This window comes from Elephas maximus, chromosome 11 (assembly GCF_024166365.1).
Source record: "Elephas maximus indicus isolate mEleMax1 chromosome 11, mEleMax1 primary haplotype, whole genome shotgun sequence".
NCBI classification, from domain to species: domain Eukaryota; kingdom Metazoa; phylum Chordata; class Mammalia; order Proboscidea; family Elephantidae; genus Elephas; species Elephas maximus.
In genome coordinates, this window is record NC_064829.1 from 115196250 (window position 1) to 115212968 (window position 16719).

The 16719-nt window shown below is 57.1% G+C and overlaps 1 protein-coding gene across 2 annotated transcripts in view; it reads left to right on the plus strand.

The window, feature by feature from the left end:
- The window catches only part of WDR62 (WD repeat domain 62), a 46467-nt gene extending 30985 nt beyond the window's left edge, over positions 1–15482 (plus strand). The window contains exons 14-32 of one of the 2 annotated variants that reach the window (XM_049900572.1): positions 894–961; positions 1043–1164; positions 1895–1970; positions 2754–2865; positions 2944–3007; positions 3593–3724; positions 4853–4986; positions 7429–7481; positions 8633–8851; positions 9656–9780; positions 10111–10214; positions 10500–10610; positions 10863–11000; positions 11295–11409; positions 12050–12188; positions 12270–12393; positions 12483–13163; positions 13702–13859; positions 13952–15482. In XM_049900572.1, coding sequence (XP_049756529.1) covers positions 894–961; positions 1043–1164; positions 1895–1970; positions 2754–2865; positions 2944–3007; positions 3593–3724; positions 4853–4986; positions 7429–7481; positions 8633–8851; positions 9656–9780; positions 10111–10214; positions 10500–10610; positions 10863–11000; positions 11295–11409; positions 12050–12188; positions 12270–12393; positions 12483–13163; positions 13702–13859; positions 13952–14212 — 2936 coding nt within the window. In that variant the 3' untranslated portion in view covers positions 14213–15482. The remainder of the gene's footprint in view (positions 1–893; positions 962–1042; positions 1165–1894; positions 1971–2753; positions 2866–2943; positions 3008–3592; positions 3725–4852; positions 4987–7428; positions 7482–8632; positions 8852–9655; positions 9781–10110; positions 10215–10499; positions 10611–10862; positions 11001–11294; positions 11410–12049; positions 12189–12269; positions 12394–12482; positions 13164–13701; positions 13860–13951) is intronic. The other variant, XM_049900573.1, reaches the window with a different exon arrangement.
- Positions 15483–16719: the final 1237 nt, after the last annotated feature.

Below are 16719 nucleotides of genomic sequence, written 5' to 3' on the forward strand. Positions count from 1 at the left end.
CCTACCCTGTGTTGACTCGCGGTGCGCTGTGGGGCCTGGACTGTGTCCCTGAGAACCTCTGTTCACATCTGCACAACGGGGCAGGCAGTGAGCGTCAGGAAGATGGGGATGTGTGGCCCCGCCTGGGGCCGAGGTGTGTGTGGGTGTTCTGCTTGTGCCTGATGCCACAGGCCTCCTGACACTGCCTGGCTGCCTTGCTCCCTGCTTCAGTTCTCCTTCTGCTCTGCCGCCCGCCCTAGTCGCCCTTCCAGACCCCATGCTGCAGGTGTTGACCCCGCTGTGCCTTTGTTTTCTTCATGGCCTTGCTCCACAGAAGCCTGCATCACCCACGGCTCCTGTCTTACAGAGCCCCACCTGGCCCAGGCCCAGCACCAGGCTCACCCAGGCCTCCTGACCCCAGTAGACGTGGCTGCTGGTCCTTACAGCCCCACCTGGCCCAGGCCCAGCACCAGGCTCACCCAGGCCTCCTGACCCCAGTAGACGTGGCTGCTGGTCCTTACAGCCCCACCTGGCCCCGGGTCCAGCACCAGGCTCACCCAGGCCTCCTGACCCCAGTAGACGTGGCTGCTGGTCCTTACAGCCCCACCTGGCCCCGGGTCCAGCACCAGGCTCACCCAGCCTGCCTGACCCCAGTAGACGTGGCTGCTGGTCCTTACAGCCCCACCTGGCCCAGGCCCAGCACCAGTCTCACCCAGGCCTCCTGACCCCCGTAGACGTGGCTGCTGGTCCTTACAGCCCCACCTGGCCCCGGGTCCAGCACCAGGCTCACCCAGCCTGCCTGACCCCCGTAGACGTGGCTGCTGGTCCTTACAGTGGAGCTCCCTAGCCAGGACCAGTGGCCCCAGCCAGGCCCAGCAGCGGACCTGACACACTTGCCCCTCCTCCTGCCCCAGGCAACAGAGACATCCAGATGATCAGCTGTGGGGCTGACAAGAGCATCTACTTTCGCAGCGCCCAGCGGGTAGGGTGGGGTGGCCTGCTGGTGGGCTGAGGTAGGGGGCTTGTCAGGAGTGTCCTCTGAAGGTCCCACCTGCCCTATCAGGCCTCAGATGGACTACACTTTGTCCGAACCCACCACGTGGCAGAGAAGACCACTTTGTATGACATGGACATTGACATCACCCAGAAGTACGTGGCCGTAGCCTGCCAGGACCGGAATGTGAGGTGAGGAGCTGCCCTGGCCCCTAGCTGGCCCGGCCTGGCCTGGTCTCTGAGTGGGACCTAGCTGGGCCTGTCTTCTTCTGGGCTGGACAGGGTGGAGGAACCCCGTTGGGTGTTTCTTAGGAGCTGGGCTTTCCAGGCCTAGCCTCCAGGTCAGCGTAGGGCTTACATCCGGCTCTCCTGGGAACCATCTTCTCCCAGATGTGGCTGCTCCCGTGAAGGTCGCAGCCTTGGAAGGCCGGTGGGCAGCTCTGCTCTGTCCTACAGGGCTGCTAAGAGTTGGAATCGACTTGACAGCAGTGGGTTTCTGGGTTTTGTGCAGTCAGCTGACCCCGTCCAGGGATCAAGCAGGGAGAGCAGACATCTGTGCAGAAACAAGAAAGCTGTGGAGGAGCGAGGAGGGAGGGAGGGAGAGAGGGAGGGAGGGAGAGGGCAGAGCCGTGCAGAGAGCTGCTCCACCTCCTTCATTTGCTCATTCAGACTGAGCACCGGCACTGAGCTTGCAGTGTGGGGAGGACGGACATTAACTCGACAGGCACCCACATCCCTATCCTCCATACCTCAGCCTGAGCTGGGGTTTCAGTCCTGACAGTGCTTCAGCCCAGGCACCAGGTGGGGAAAGAGGTGGCAAGGGTGTCCGGGGAGAGGAGGGCATCAGGTTAGGCTGGCACCAGAGGGTGAGGGCGGGGGTAGTGAGGGCCCCATTGGCCACGTCATGCCCTTGCCTCTCCAGAGTCTACAACACCGTGAACGGGAAGCAGAAGAAGTGCTACAAGGGCTCGCAGGGCGATGAAGGGTCCCTGCTGAAGGTGAGGAGCAGGCCCAGGTGAAAGCCACACAGACACCACCACACAGCCCATCTGCCTGCTGCCCTGACGGCCACCTGAGGCCTTTGCCCCCTGAGTACCTCCCCCACGCCCAGGCCGTTGGAGGGAGCGGAGGGACAGACCGTCTTGGCACTTGGTGCAGGATCACACACCAGCCAGCACCCACCCAGGCCTGCCTCACCCAGGAGGCTTGGGAGCAGGCTGGGCGTGGGGGTGGGCAGCCCTGACCACTTTCCCTTTATTTCCTGAGCCCTTCTCCAAGCAGGGATGATAAGTGGTTTCCATCTTAAGTGGCAGCAGGGTGTGATGGGAAGGGTTGGAGAGGTCTGGGATCGCCTCCTGGCTTGCCCCTACCAGACAAGGTGACCCAGGATAAGGCGGGAAGTTCGGAGCCTCTGCACTGGGGGTGGTTATGAGCTCAGACTCCAGGCAGACCCTCGGACTGACTGGCCTGCTTCATCGTCTGTAAAGGCAGTAGAATAGCCCTTGTCACAGGCTGGTTCTGTGGAAGAAGGAAGCTCCTGCTGGCACGGGCTTGGCACTGGGCCTGGCTGCCACTGCCACGGTTGCTGCTGTGGTGGTTAACGTCTTCACCTGTAAAACGGGAGCAGAAGCTCTGGCCCCACTAGGGGGTGTGCCATGAGGGTGACCCGGGCAATTCCACGCCTCAGGCATCCAGCACCAGGGGGTGTGGGCACTGGCCCAGGCCTCGGGATGGGGAAGAAGCGGCCATGCCAAGGGTCACGCAGGTCCTCTTCCCGGCAGGTCCATGTGGACCCCTCAGGCACCTTCCTGGCCACAAGCTGCTCTGACAAAAGCATCTCAGTGATGGACTTTTACTCCGGCGAGTGTGTCGCCAAGATGTCTGGCCATTCAGGTGGGTGTGCCCGCCCTCCCCACCCTCACACAGCTGCTGATGCAGAAGGGCGACAGCAGCTCTCCGCTCTGCCTGCAGAAATCGTCACCGGCATGAAGTTCACCTACGACTGCCGCCACCTGATCACAGTGTCCGGAGACAGGTGGGAAGGCCCTGCCCGGCTGTCCTGGCTGGGCCTCTCCCTGGCAGTGGGTGGGACCTGTACCGGGTGGAGAGGTGGGGTGTCGGCCACCAGAGACAGTGTGCTCATAGCTTCCCGTGGACGGAGCACCTCGGGAAGGGTGTCACACCCAGCCCTGACTTCAGATCCCAGATCTGCTCCTTATGGCCTTAGCTGGGTCCTTTCCCCTCTGAGCCTCAGTTTGCTCCTCTATAAAAGAGTGATGACACCATCTACCTTGAAAACGGTAGGGTGAGAACCGGATGAGATAATATATATCGATGCCTTAGCACATGGCTGGCGGCCTTTTGTCTTTCCCTTCAGTTTACCACAACCCTTCCCTGTAATCCCCCTCTAGGGTCCCAGGGCCTCCAGAGAGGCCCTACTTTGCCAGGATGCCCTGCGCCCAGGCCCGGGGTGTAGCCTGCACGATCGGGAGCCCTATACTAAGCTGATGGAGTGTGTACTTGGGAAGGGGCTGGGGAACGAGGCCTTGGCTGTGGTGACCCGGGTGGCTTCCGTGTCCACTGTCCCTCCCTCTTCTGCACCTCTCTTTGGTCTCTGTAGCTGTGTGTTCATCTGGCACCTGGGTCCGGAGATCACCAGCTGCATGAAGCAGCACTTGTTGGAGATAGACCACCGGGAGCAGCAGCAGCAGCAGCAGAACATGAAGGATGGGAACTGGAGCAGCCAGCCCAGGTCTGGTGGCCACCTGACCAGCCCCCATCTGACCATTCACAGAGGGGCGCCTCCCTGCCCTGGGCCCTGTGCGGGTGATGCTGGGGACATAGCTATGGCCAAGTCAGCCCCCGGCTCTGCCATTTTCACACTGACAGCCCAGTGGGGGAAACACATTGAATATGAAGTTACGGTAATATTTAGCCTAAGGGTTTTGAAGTGGAAAAGTGCTTGGGGAGCCTCTGAGCACTGTGATGGGGAAAGCCCGGGGGACTGCGGGGACAGGAGGCCCTGAGCCAGCTGGGGTGGGGAGGGCAGGAAAGGCTGCTGGAGAGGAGGGCACACCAGGTGGAGGTGTCCTTGTTCACAGGGGGAAGAGTTTTTGGTTTCATAGATTACTTACTCTTTGAAGAAAGTGTTTCCTTCACTTGTTTCTTTGAGTTTTCTAAACAATTTTTTTAAGTCTTTATGCCAGAAATCCAATTTTATTTGGAGCGAATTCATATTCTAGTTTTGATTTGGGATTTGGATTTGGGAGGCTTACTGAGTGGGAGGTTTTTGGTTTTCCCTCTCTCCTGCCTCTGGGTCTGTCCCACTCTGTCTTGTGGTTTTGCTGTTCCCTGCATGAAGGCTCCGAGGGCCCCATGAGGACCAGGCCTTGACATGGGCCTCTGTCCTGCAGTGGCATTGGAGGCGTCACAGACCAGGCACCAAGGGAGCGGGAAGCTCCGTTCAGCTCCTAGTGTGAAGCACATATCCCATTCCACTCTGGGTCTATGAGCAGGGCCCTGGCTCCAGTCCCCACCCCTGTCAAGCATGCTACAGTGTCCTGTATGCAGAGGGGCCAAAATCTCATTGCTCCCACCTGCTTCCTGGGTTGGAACCCTGCTTTGCCTTGTATCCCTTTGCTGTGGTTCTTGGAGGGTGTGTCTTATTTTTTGAGCCCAGCCTTTGTTAGATCTCATTTACTGTGGCAATGTTTCTACTGGAGAGGGTGTGGCTGGTGAGACCGCCCAGTGCCATTTTGACTATAAGCCAACAGTATGTTCACGTGGAGCTTAGCACAGGGCCCAGTCCTAGGCAACCAACCCTCCGCCGTACACGCACACGTACCTATATTTCTCTTACTGTCCTCATCTTTGGCTGTAGGCAGGAGGCCTGTGCGTCCATGCCCAGTGAGGCTCGCTCCATAAGCCCTGGAGAGCAGACAGAGGACGAGCTGGAGGAAGAGTGCGAACCTGAGGAGATGCTGAAGACGCCATCCAAAGAGAGCTTGGACCCAGGTTAGGAGAGAGGTCCATCCATAGGGGCCCTGTTTTGAGCCTTGTTGGGGTAGGGCTCAGTGCTGGGCTTTGCCCACTAGAACACCTCTTTCTTAATAGCTCTAGCAAAGTCACGTGTTTGCTGTGAATTGTGTGCCCATTTCTGAACCAAGCACTCTGACTGGCCAGGCCTGAGTCATGTCACTTCTGAAGGAAGTGGCTCTAGTCAGCCCCACTCGAACCGCCTGACCAAAACTGGGGGAGCGGGAGTAAGGGAGTGTCCCAGGGAAAAACAGGGCTCTGTGATCCACAAGACAGAACAGAATCTGTTGTTCAGGCAGAAGGGAGAGTAGTAGCTCCACAACTTTATACGCGGCTGGTCTCTACATGTAAAAAATGGCGCGCCGGCAGCCAGGGCTGGGCTACCCAATAAGCAAGGTCCACGTGGGCTTACTGGTGCTTACTGATCCATAGTGCACAATCTCGCATGGGCTTACCAAAGATGTGGTGAAACTCAAGTGAAATTATGCACTACAGATGAGCAAGTAAGCACAAGTAAGTCTGTACTTAGTTTGCTTACTGGTTCATCTGCCCTGGAGGCAGTGGCGTCCAGCCTCCACCGCCAGCTTGACAAGGGGGAAGGAAAATCAAGATCAGCATCCAAGGCTGACTGCAATGAGGCGGAGGTCAGACATAGCTCCTCTCTCCCCATGCTGACACCAGCTGTCCCTCCCACGGCATCCTCTACTCTGCCGGGTTTGATAATTTCTTGCAGTGGCCACACAGAACTCACAGGCAGTACTCACGATTATGGGGTTTATTAGAGAAGTAACAGTTTACAGTTCAGGATCCGGAACAACTCAGGGTACAGTTCTTTGGTCAGGGCAGCTTCTCGGCCATGCCACAAGCAGACCTTTCTCTGGCCCTCAGCCTCTCAGCCTCTCAGCCCCTCATCCTGGCCTTTGCCCTGTTTGGGCAAGTGTTATAAAGCTCTTCAGCTCTGCCAATTAGTGCCCAGGGGCACCTCACTCCACCAGTGCCTTGGCCCAAAAGCACTCAGCTCTCTCACTCCATAGGTTGGCAAGCCTAACTCCGTAGAAATGTGCCCGGAGGCACCCCACTCCTCCAGGAAGCCTGCCTGAAGGCACGCTCTCTCTTACTCCGTGGGTCAGCACACCCACTGTAACTGCCTTGCTCTGTGGGCTGGGAAGCCCACTGCACTGTCTGGTGCCGGTTTCCTGCTTCTGCTATGGCTGTTTTTCTGCCACTGCTTCTTGCTGTCTTGCACTGTCTCTGATGTCATAGCTCTCTCCGTCTCCCAGGTCTAGGAGGTTCTCAGCACAGGGATCCCGGGTCCAAATGATGCACTGTGCTCCCATCTCTTCTTCTTGGTGGTTGTGAGGTCCCCCAGTGAGCCTCTGGGATGGCTCATTGTAAGCCTAGCAGGATGATAAAACTGACCAATCCCCTCATTAGGGTTCTATACACCTTATTTTCATGGCCTTACCCCTACAAGAGTGCCATGCATCTTATTTGTATTATTAGCAAGCTCTCCAATCCTGTTGGTGGGTCATAAGCTCCTCATTTGCATAGCCCCACCCATTCATTTGGTGGGAGTTACAAGACCATGGTGAGAAAGGCCATGTAAAAGCGATCCATCACACCACACTCTCAGTGTCTGCCCCTCGTGGCTGCAAGATGGCTGCCTAATTCCAAGCGTCAGAGACATGGCTGGAGAGACATTTCCTCCTAAGAATCTCATTTAGGGAAGCCACTTTCCCAGAAGCCCCTGGCAGGCTTCCTGTAGGTCCCCCTGCCAGGACTGCTTTAGCTCTGAGAGACTGGGAACAGGGATGAGCTCCAGTAGCTTTTCAGACAGGTGGTGGGCTCTGCCAGCGAGGGTAAGATAGGAAGTGACATGAGAACCCATCCTGATTTTCCTTGTCCCCACCCTTGTACCCAACCCCAATGTTCTCTCCGGTGCACAAAGCATAGGTATCTTTTAACCAGGAGCATAGTATAGTTTTTTTTTTTTTAAGCCATTTCTCCCTAGCAGGCACTTCAGGTCTTTTCCTTATTTGACACTGTTGTGAATGAGGCTGTACTGACTGGCCTAGGCCACCTCCTTGGGTCTGTGTGAGGGTGTCTCCAGGATAGGGGTTGAGGAGTAGAGCTGCTGGGTTGTGGGGTTTGGACATTCTCAGTTTTAGAAGAGAACCCCAAAGAGCTGTCCAGATCCAGTTATTGCCCCGGTGCATTGTCCCACTGGTCCCCGCACTTCTGCTGACATGTGGTATTACTCAGCATTTTAATGGTGGTCAGCCTTAGAAGGCAAACACTGTATCCCATTGTTTAACCTGCATTTACCTGACAGTCAGTGAGGTGCCTGTTGGAGAACTACCTCTTGCCCATTGGCTATTCGGGTGTTTGTCCTTTTTTCATGGGTTTCATGTGTCTCCCCAGATCCTCGATGCCTGCTGACCAATGGCAAGCTGCCGCTCTGGGCAAAACGGCTGGTGAGTGGGGTGCCCTCCCCGTGGAGCCTCTTCCCCTTCCCCATCTTTCCTGTCCCCAAAGAACCCCCATCATCCTTCCAGCCCCAGCTCTGACAGCACTTCCTTCTCCCAGCGTATCTGCTGAGCCAGCCATTGTTCCAGCCTCTGGAGATACAGCAGGGAGCAAACGGACAAACGCTGCTGCCTTTGTAGGCTCACCTTCTGGTGTGGGAGGTGGACAGCACCATGTTAAATATGTAGATCCTGCAGTGTGCTGAGAGCTGATAAGTGCTGGGGAGGAAAAAAGAGTTGAGAAAGAAAATACGGAGTGTAACAGCCTCCCTGGGAAGATACCTGGGCAGAGAGTCGAAGCCAGCGACTCACACAGATACTGGGGAAGAGCGTTCCAGCCAGGGAGAACAGTCTCAGGGGCAAAGACTGTGAGGAGGACTGTGCTCAGCACGGTCACAGAGGAGCAGGAAGCTGGGTGCCTCAGTGGGGGTGAACGAGGGCAGAGGGGAAGAAGGGCTAAAGGAGGGCATGGCAGCCATGATTGGGGGTTGTGTGAGCTGTGGCGAGTTTCCCCCCACTCCTCGTGGTCCTCCACTTTTCTCTGTGGCACTGAGTAAGATGGAGCCAGGGAGGACTCTGAGCCGAGGAGGGCCATGATCTCACTCAGCCATTAACAGGTCCCTGTGGCTGCATGTGGGGACAGACTGTGAGGGGCAAGGCGGCAGCAGAAGATGGTGGAGGCTGGGCCAGGGTGGAAGGTGGTGGAGAAGTGGCCGGATTTGGGGTGTGTTAGAAGCCGGGGCTGACAGAATTGCTGATGAAATGCTGTGTGGACTATAAGGGACAGAATAAGAGAAAGGAAAGATAACCCAAGGTTTGGGACCTGAACAACCAGAGAGGAACTGAGGTGGGGAGGCGCTAGGAGGACAGGCTGTTACACATTAGTGTGGAAATGTCTGTCAGACACCCAGGCAGGGATGTGGCCCACTTGCACAGCAATCCTGAAGTACGAGGGAAAGGCCTGGGCTGTATAGAAATCTGGAATTTGTTTCTAAATGATGTTTAAAGCCAAGAGACCGAATGAGGTCTGTGCGGCGTCCCTGGCCCTTGTTGGCTTTGGTGAGGACCTGGCTGGCTGCTGACTGTCCCGTTACCCCTAGCTAGGAGATGACGACGTGGCAGATGGTTCAGCCTTCCATGCCAAGCGCAGCTACCAGCCACACGGCCGCTGGGCAGAACGGGCTGACCAGGAGCCCCTCAAGACCATCCTGGATGCCCGGGACCTGGATTGCTACTTCACCCCCATGAAGCCTGAGAGCCTGGAGGACTCTGTCCTGGACACAGTTGAGCCACAGAGCCTGGTGGACCTGCTCAGCGAGGTACGTACTGCCCAGCCCCACCTGGGCTGCAGCCCCTGCACAAACATCTTCACGGGACTCCAGGCCTCGGTGCTCTCGTTTTGAAAATAGGGCTGACTTCCCACCTCAGGGAATCAGGGAGGACTGCGTGAGCCCCAGACCTGGAACACAGCAAGGCTTCCCAGCGCAGACAGGGCTCTGGAAAGCAGAAACCCCGAGCTTGGGCCCTAGAGCAGGCTGGCGCCTGAATTAGAGCCCCGGCCCTACGCCTTCCTGGCTATGTGACCTGGAACAAGAAGCTTGCTTGCCCCACAGAGCTCTGATGGGGATCCGGTGCTAAGACCAGGGCCTGGGCCCTTAGAGATGCCCAAGCAGTATTAGCTTTTCCTATACCGTTTTCCAAACGACATTCTTTTTTATTCTGTTACATATGTTTTGTTTTTTATTTCCATATAATATACACACAGTAGTGTATACAGATCTTACGTACACAGTTCAGTGAATTGTCAGCTGTGTCTACAGCTCTGTATCTACCACCCAGGTCAAAATGTGGACCCGCTTCCCTGTGTGCCCCGCCCAGTCAGTAACCCCAGCACCCCCTCTCTCACCGTGGATTGGTTGGCCTCTTCTGGAACTTCATATAGACCTTTGGAGGGCTGGGCCTCTTATGTTTTTGGAGCCACACCTATCGCTCTCTGTAAGGGGAGCACAGAACGGGCCCTGGCCCACAGTGAGTGTAACTGTCCTTGGCGTGATGCCTCATGGCTCATGAGGGTCCCAGTTGCCATGCCACCTCAGAGTGGCCGTGTTCTCTTTACCTTGCAGTCAGAGTGTCCCCAGGAGAACAGCTGTGGGCACCCTTCCTTCCTGCCCCTGCAGAGGGGGTCTGAGGCCAGTGAGCTTGTCACCTACTCCCTGGAAGCAGCAGTGACAGTCTCAGGCACAGACAGGTGGGTGTTCTTTGCACCAAGGGGGCCTTGGTTGGAGACGGGAAGCCTCAGCTGCTAGGCACATTCTGAAGAACTGCCCCCTGCTCCTGGTGGGCGTGGGGACTGCTGACGGAGAGGCTGAGGCCTGCCGAGGCGGAGGTCCAGCCCTTGGCTCAGCTGCAGCCTCAGTTTCTCTCCTTGCAGGTAGAGGCGCAGGGGCCCCTGGGGAAGGGGTGTTTAGAGGAGGTGGAGAGTCCCAGGGGGAGCAGAGTACAGAAGCCTGGGGGTTCTGAGTTGTTTCCTAGCCAGTGTAAGCTGGGGTTCCCTCATCTCTCTCCTGTTGCCCTGCAGCAAGTACCGCGTTGGGGAGGAGGACGGGGGGCGTGCAGACCAGCAAGACGACTCCTACCTCAGGATCTCCTCCACTGGCTCCAAGGCCCAGAGCCCACCTGAAGGTGTGCAAGGGCAGGCAGGGCCCTGGGGTGGTCTGCTTGCTCAGCCAGGCCCCAGTCTGAGCACCGCGGGCCACCTGGACACGGCTGACAGCCTCCTACAGCAGAAAACAGACAGCCCCTGCCATTACCTGGGACTCTGCCACCTCCTCACTGTGTAACCTCACTGGTCCATAAAAATGGGGACTGTATTACCATCCCCCTGCTCTAAACGGGGAAACCAAGGCCCAGAGCAGCTGACTCACTCGCCCAGTAAGGGCTCCTGACCCCCATGCTCTGCTCCTCCAGACTCAGGGGAGTCAGAGGCAGACTTGGAGTGCAGCTTTGCCACCATCCACTCTTCCCCACCACGGCCTGATCCAGACCCTCGGTTTGACGCAACGGTGTCCCACACACCAGGTAAGCAGGGGTTGGACACGCAGAGCTGGGCTTGGCTCGGGGGTGGTCAGAACACGTAACCACTGGCCCACATCAGCCTGCACTTGGCCCTCGCCGAGGCTGTTTCTTCACCTGGAATGTGGGCCTTTCCTTCTGAGCCTGGCGGCAACAAGGTGTGTAACAGGTGAGTCCAGCCTCCTCCACAGGCGAGGGGTGTTGTCCTCGACCAACAGTGTTGGCAGCTTCTCTCCTCCGCCCCCTCACCTCCCCCAGGATGCCCCGGGCCTGCAGAAGAAGAGCAGGCCCTGCCCGAGGGGCCAGGCCTCACCAGCAGCTCTCTGCCCCAGACCCCCGAGCAGGAGAAGTTCCTCCGTCACCACTTCGAGACGCTCGCCGACACCCAGCCTGAGGGTAGGGCATGCCTAGTGCTGGACTCAGGGTGGGCGGCTCTGGGGTACCCTCAGTGGGCTCAGAGGGCATACCTGATGCTGAATGCAGGGTGGGCGGCTCTGGGGCACCCGCAGCGGGCTCAGAGGTATAACCGCTGTCAACGGCTGAGCTGCACAGACCCCCTCCATCTGCTCCTGAGGTCTATGTTGTCTGTTGATGGGGGCTTCTGGGAGCCTACCTGCTGGTCTGTGAGCCTGCAGGCACCCAGGGCAAGTTGAATGGAGGGATCCTGAGGGTCCCTTCGTCTTTTCCTAGAGCTTTTCCACAGGTCCCTGAGAGACGTGACAGCCTCCGAGGCTGAGGACTTCTTCCTCAATCCCCGGCTCAGCATCTCAGCCCAGTTCCTCTCACGCCTCCGGAAGAAACCCAGGTGGGGTGAGGGAACCCTTACCACACCGCCAGCTCTATATCCCCCCAGGGAGGGCTGTGTCCCCTCAGACCCCCCAGGGCAGGGCTGTGTCCCCTCATACCCCCCAGGGCAGGGCTGTGTCCCCTCAGATCCCCCAGGGCAGGGCTCTGTCCCCTCAGACCCCCCAGGGACAGGGCTGTATCCCCTCAGATTCCGCAGGGAGGGGGCTGTGTCCCCTCAGACACTTCAAGGGGTGGTGCTCTGTCCCCTCAGACCCCCCAGGGCAGGGCTATGTCCCCTCAGATCCCCCCAGGGGCAGCACTGTATCCCTTCAGGCCCCCCAGGGCAGGGCCGTGTCCCCTCAGGACCCCCAGGGCAGGGCTGTGTCCCCTCAGATCCCCCCAGGGGCAGCACCGTATCCCCTCAGGCCCCCCAGGGCAGGGCCGTGTCCCCTCAGGCCCCCCAGGGCAGGGCCGTGTCCCCTCAGGACCCCCAGGGCAGGGCCGTGTCCCCTTAGGACCCCCAGGGCAGGGCCGTGTCCCCTCAGATCCCCCCAAGGGCAGCACTGTGTCCCCGCAGGCCCCCCAGGGCAGGGCTGTGTCCCCTCAGGACCCCCAGGGCAGGCTGAGTGTCCCTCTCCCACTTGGTTTTCTCCCCACAGGTTCACCCACACTTTCCCTCCCCAGCTGCCCCTGCACCTCATGAAGTCCTCAGAGGTCAATCCCATGGACCAGGGGGGAAGCCAGCCCAGAGCAGAGCTGAGAGCAGGTACTGGCTACGCCTCCCCAGACCAGACCAATGTGAGTATCGGGGCTCCCTGCCTCAGGACACAGGGCTGGTTGCCGGGAGGCCCTGTCCTCATATCAGGGCTGTGCTTTCAGGTCCTCTCTGGCGGGGAGGCTGATGAGCTCCTTGAGACCGTGGAAGCCTGGCACCCCCTGAGTGAGTCCTCATCCCCAACAGCCCTGGGTTCCCCAGCAGTGGCTCTGGGTACCCACCTGAGCTGTGAGTGAGGGTGGGTGGCCACCCCGGCGTGGGGCCCTGTCCACCAGTGCCACAGCTGGGTGTGAGTGAGCTGTCTGCTTCCTTTACAGCCCCCTGCCTCTCAGGCCTGGTGCCCTGTGTCCCCTCATCAGTGCTGCCCACAGACAGGAGGCCCCCACTGCCTGCATCCATACCCACCCCAGGCCTGGCTCAGGGCGTCCGCGTTCCCTCCACCTGTTCCTACATGGAAGCCACAGCCAGCTCCCGTGCCAAGATGTCACACAGCACCTCCCTCAGGGACCGTGTTGGCCCTGTCCCGGCTGAGCTGGCCAGGCCCCTCTGCAGGCCCTCCTCCATGGGGGAGCTGGCCTCCCTGGGCCAGGAGCTCCAAGCCGTCACCACCACGGTAGCTCCCAGCTCTGGCAGTGAGGGCCGGGAGCCTGCCCTGGCCTCCCGAGGCAACCATGAGGCCCGTGCCAACCTGAGACTGACCTTGTCAAGCATCTGTGACAGCTTCCTGCTGCCCCCATCCCCACTGGAGGCACCCACCACACGTGCCTGGTCCCAGGAGCCTGTGGCCACCCAGCCCTGTGCTACAGTCACAGCAGCCAGGCTCCTGGCCCCCAGCCCTGTGAACACAAGTGCCCTAAGGCTTCCCGACCCCTCCTTTCTCCCAAGGCTCCCTGCCCCTCAGCCCCTCAACCCTTCCACCCACCCTGGTAGCTCCCAGCTTCCAGAGACCAAGCCAGGAATCTCTGGAAGCACTGCCTTCCTCCTGGAGCCCACCACTGGTGAGTGCCACCCTTGGAACGAGGGACTGTCCTCTACACTCATCTCATGTGCCCGCTGGCCCAGTTGTAAGCGTGGGCACTTGTCCTGGCCACAGGGGCCATGCCATCGCTCACCGGCTCAGTCACTCAAATAGCTAATGAACACTTTGTGCATGCTGGGCTCTGTTCTAGGCCCTGGAGACATGGGACGTGGTGGTAAACAAGACCACAGACCACAGGGAATTGGTATCTTTAGTTGGGGGAGACATGGGGACAGCATTCCTAAGGAAAGCACAGAGTGCGTCCATCACTGTGGGGCACGCCAAGGAGAGGAAAACAGCAGAGAAAGGGGGTGGGGGGGGGGCGGTGGTGGCCATTTTAAACAGGACAATGAGAAAAGGCCTCAGGGAGAAAGTTGCATTGGAGCAGAGACCTCCCAAGGCGCCTCAGGGCGGGGGGCCTTGGGGACTGAGTGAGGGCGTTCCAGGCACAGGACATCCAGGCCAGGAGTGTGAGTCAGCCCAGCCACCCGATCTCTTCAGACCCTCTCTATCCCCAGATGCGCCCAGTCTGGTCCAGAGCAACCCTGGACACTGGGAGGAACCCGGGCTGCCAGCTGGGGTCCTGCCCCCAGCTCCTCTTGAGCTGAGCGGTATGGAGACCATCGTGCACAGGCTGCAGACTGCCTTCCAAGAAGCCCTTGACCTTTACCTTGTGGTAAGCCAAGCCCCAAAATTGGGGAAAGGGGTGAGGGGCTGCTGGGACCACCTGGCCTGGGTGGCCCCTGATGAGGCTGGCACTTCTCACAGCTGGTTTCCAGTGGTCAGGTCAGCGCCGAGCAGCAGCAGACACGGACTGAGCTGGCCTCCACCTTCCTCTGGATCCACAGCCAGCTGGAGGCCCACTGGCTGGGAGGGACAGAGATGGCCCCAGCCCAGGCCCTGCCCAGCCCAGGTCCACCTTCCCCACCTACACTCTGCCCCCTGGCTAGGCCAGATTTGCGGGCCCTGCTGGAACACTACTCGGAGCTGCTGGTGCAGGCCGTGCGCAGGAAGGCAGAGGGGGACTGAGGCCAGCAGCCCCTCCACGGCATTCCTGTTGCTTCTGGAGAATGTATCTTAAGCAAATAAACTGACAGCTTGGAGGCATAGTTCCTGGAACGTGTCTGGCCCATCCACAAAGCCCCCTTCAGGTGGATGCAGGGTGGGTGGAGGGTGACGCTCAAGTGGACAGTGTAGGGGATTCACGTTTGCCCCAGTGCCACGCCCATGTCCCCGGACTCCAGCACTGGAGAGCGTGCAGTGACAACAATCCCAGGGCCTGGCCTCCCACACCCCTTATCCCTGGCCCACTGAGAGCATCCTGGAGGGTCACTTGTGGTCCTTGCCCCTACTAGTACCCAAGAGCCTACAAGGACTACTGTAATCACGTGTGCCACACCTTGCCCACCAGTACATGTGTTACCACATCACTGGCTCACGGTCACAGCGTCAGGGCCATGCTGGATTCTACATGGTCTAGGTTGTTGCTGTCCTTATCTGCAGGAAGGTAAACAGGAAAGACAAACAGACTTACCCCTGGACTATCCCAGCAGCCTGCACCAGACCACCCAGCAGCTAGGCCAGTGACATCCCCAGCAGAACTGTGCCCAGCACCATGAGCTCCCAGCACTGGCCCCAGCTCTCCCAGGCACAGTGTTGTATGTACTAAGGATATTCATAACCACAAAAGCCCCCATTATCCTGAGTCCCTGTAAAACAGAAGGCCATATGGCCTTCTAAAGCACAGCCCCACCATGCGGTTTGCTGTTACCTAAACTCCCATGTGCTTGCAAGTTCCCCCGTTCTGCCTGGTGATCGTGGTCCACCAGAAACAGGTTCAAAGAAATGCAGTTTCTTGCCCCAGGTCGCATAGGGCTGAGACTTGAACCTAAGTTTGCCTGGTGGCAGACCCTCCAACATAGGACCCCACCCTCTGCTGCCCCCACAAACATGATGCACGTCACGACCAATCACACAGCTCTTCAAAGATTCTGCTGGCCCCCGGATGTCTGCCACTGTTCTACAGGCTAGGAATAGAGTAGGGAACAGGATGGGCAAAGTGCGCTCATGGCATTTGCCTTCTAAAAGCAAAACAAACATGGGAAATAAAACTATATTTGACCTTCACATTTAAGGCCCGTTGATTTTCAACAAGGGTTGCAAGACCATCCACTGGGGAAAGAATAGTCTGTCTCTTCAACAGATAATGCTTGGGCAACTGGATAGCCACACATAAAGAATGAAGTTGGACCCCTACCTCACACCATGTTAAAATGGACTAATGACCTAAATATAAGTACTGAAATGTTAGAACTCTCAGAAGAAAGCATAGACATAAATCTTCATGATCTTGGATTTGATAGTGGATTCTTAGATACGATTCCAGTAGCACAAGCAACAGAAAAAAAAGATAAATGGGACTTAATCAAAATTAAAAAACTTTTGTGCATCAAAGAACACTAAGAAAATGAAAAGGCAACCTACAAGATGAAAGGAATTAAAGCAGATACATGTACACCAATGTTTACTGCAGCATTACAACAGTTTACAAGTGGACACAACTCAAGTGTCCATCGACAGATCGATGGATAAACAAAATGCGGTATATGCATACAGTGGAATATTACCCATAAAGATCAACGAAATTCTCATGTATCCCACAAGGTAGGTGAACCTTGAAGACATTATGCTAAGTGAAAAACCAGACACAAAGCGAGACATGAAATATCTAGAAAAGGCAAACTCATGGACACGATAGATGAACGGGTACTACGGGCCAGGAGGACGAGCGGATGTTGAGTTCTTGCTTAAGAGGTACAGAGTGGCTGTTCGGGGTGTGAAAAGGTTTTGGCAATAGTGATGGTTGCCCAACACTGAACATAATCAGTGCCACTGAATTGTACACTTAACACTCGTTAAAGGTGATTAATGGTTACCAGGGGTGGGGGACAGGAAGGGCAAGAATCATTGCATAGGAAGCACTGAGTTTCTCTTGATGGTGGTGGACTCTGGCAATGGATGTTGGTAACAGCCGCACAACATGATTAACAGGTAACCGATGTCACTACACTGTACATGTGAAAAAGGTTCAGAAATGGTTAAAATGGTAAATTATGTATTTTAACCAATTATATATATATTTATATATTTTACCACACATACAAAAAGTACAGATACATGCTTCACTGTGGACTCTCCGACGTGCTGACGTGGCATGTTGTATGACCCTGTTTATATGAAATATTCAGGGCAGACAAATGTGGGGTGGGGTGGGGTGGGGTGGGGTGGGGCCCACTACTTGGGGTGATGAAAGTGTTTTACAACTAGACGGAGGTAGCGGTTGCACAATACGGTGAGTGCAGTAAATCCCACTGAATTGTTCCCTTTAAGATGATAAGTTTTGTTACGTGAATTTCACTTCAATAAAATTAGAAAAAAAAATATGGAAGCTCCACCCTGGGGGAAAAAAACAAAGTATCTGCATAGTTGCGGGTGGACCTGTTGAAGGGTCAGGGAAGGCCTTTGTGAGAAGGCCA